A 1,768-nucleotide genomic window follows, 5' to 3' on the forward strand; every position below is an offset into this window, starting at 1 on the left:
ATGGTGCAGCCGGAGATGCTCTGGGCGGCCGCGGCGCTGATGCTGCTCGGGGCTGCTGTCAGCCTCTGCGTCAAGTGCCAGCAATCTGGTAAGGTCCTGCCGGGGGGCTTTGGGGTCCTGCTCATGTGCTCAGTCTCCTGCCCGTGATGCTTTGGGGTCCTGCCCATGATGTTTGGGGTCTTTTCTGGGTGCTTTAAGGTCCCACTCATATGCTTGGGGTCCTATCTGGGTGCTCTGAGATCCTGCCCGTGATGCTCAGTCTCCTACTTCGGTGTTTGGGGGTCGTGCTTGTGTGCTTTGAGGTCCTGCCCATGATGCTTGAGGTCTTTCCTGGGTGCTTTAGGGTCCTGCTCGTATGCTTGGGGTCCTATCTGGGTGCTCTGAGATCCTGCCCATGAGGCTCAGTCTCCTACTTGGCTGTTTTGGGTTGTGTTTGTGTGCTTTAGGGTCCTGTCCACAGCCCCAGGTTTGGTCCTGCTCAACCGTGTGCCAGCTCGGGGTGCTTTGCCCTCACGGGGATGCTCCCGGCAGTTTGAGCTGGGGGTCAGAAGGAGCCCGTAACCCTGCAGCACCCCTGTCCTGGGGTGGGTGCAACGCCGTGGGCTGCAGACCCCTCTTTTGGGGACCCTGGTGGGCTTTGGGGCACCCTGCACTGTCCAAGTGCAGAAATCCTGGGGGGGCTCTGGGGCAGGCAGACACAGAAGGAGATTCTGGGGAGTAAATTCATAGATACTTTAAGCACAAAAAGTGGAGGGAGCACTCACCCAGTGGGGCTCGAGTCCACCTCTGAGCGCTGGGTGGGTTTTACTGGGGTTGAGGGGCTACAGTTTGGGGTTGAGGGGCAGGAATGGCTGGCTCGCTTTGCGGAGTCTGAGACAAAGACTACCCTTTAGACAGGGTTTTAAAAAAAATAAATCAAAATACTGTTGCAACTGCTGCTTGCATCCTCCGCTGTCCTCTGGTACTCCGGGTTGAAGTTCTGTGAATGTGTTTTATTGGTCTTTTTGAACTTTAACTCCCAAATTACCCTTTTCTAAGTGCTTTTTTTTTGTTGGTTTTTTTTTCCCCCTCCAGCTGAGAAGCGAGAGAAACCAAGCAAGCAGAGGAGCCAGTAAGTTGCCCTTCACAATCGCCCTTTTCCCCCAAAGCTTGACTGGGGTGAGACCCTGGCCAGAGCCAGACCCACTCCTTGCCAAACAGCTGAAATCCAGATTTATATTAAACAAAAAGCACTCCAGGATGGGGTGTGCTGAGCGGTGTGCCCCAGCCCGGCGCACGGCTGAAGGGGTAAGACCGAGAGTAATCCGAACTGAAGTTGGACCTCTGACAGTGATGCCTGAGAGCTTGTTTGGGGAAAAAAAAAAAGTCTAGGAGAATTGGAAAGGCGAGCCCTTATCCTGTCTCGTTGTGCCCCGAGATGAGGTTGAGAGGTTGGTAACTTCATAAACGAGACCCTGCCCTTGGCTGGGGCTGGTGGGACCCTGTGCCGGAGCAACCTGACTGTGAGCAGCGAAGGAAACGTGACTGTACACGCGTGCACACCCCGTTATTTCCTTCAGCAACAGACAAACCACAGCGAAGTGATACACGGAGAGAGAAAAAAGAAGAAAAGCTGGGTTGTAAGCTTAGATATAGCAGCAAACATGGGGCTCTGAATGCCTCGTGGGTTGGGGTGTTTACTTCTGCACCCCGGACCAGGGAAAGGCTTTGGTGCAGCCCGTCGCAGAGCGGTGGAATAGCCAGTGCAGCCTCCATCAGTTGTGCCCCC

The 1,768-nt window shown here is 54.9% G+C and overlaps 1 protein-coding gene across 1 annotated transcript in view; it reads left to right on the forward strand.

Moving 5' to 3' along the window:
- Positions 1-1,768, forward strand: part of LAT2 (linker for activation of T cells family, member 2) — an 8,572-nt gene continuing 6,804 nt past the window's right edge. Inside the window, exon 1 of the mRNA XM_009877163.1 lies at positions 1-88. Coding sequence (XP_009875465.1) covers positions 1-88 — 88 coding nt within the window. The remainder of the gene's footprint in view (positions 89-1,768) is intronic.

The sequence above is a fragment of the Apaloderma vittatum genome, unplaced genomic scaffold (assembly GCF_000703405.1).
Source record: "Apaloderma vittatum isolate BGI_N311 unplaced genomic scaffold, ASM70340v1 scaffold10149, whole genome shotgun sequence".
NCBI lineage: Eukaryota > Metazoa > Chordata > Aves > Trogoniformes > Trogonidae > Apaloderma > Apaloderma vittatum.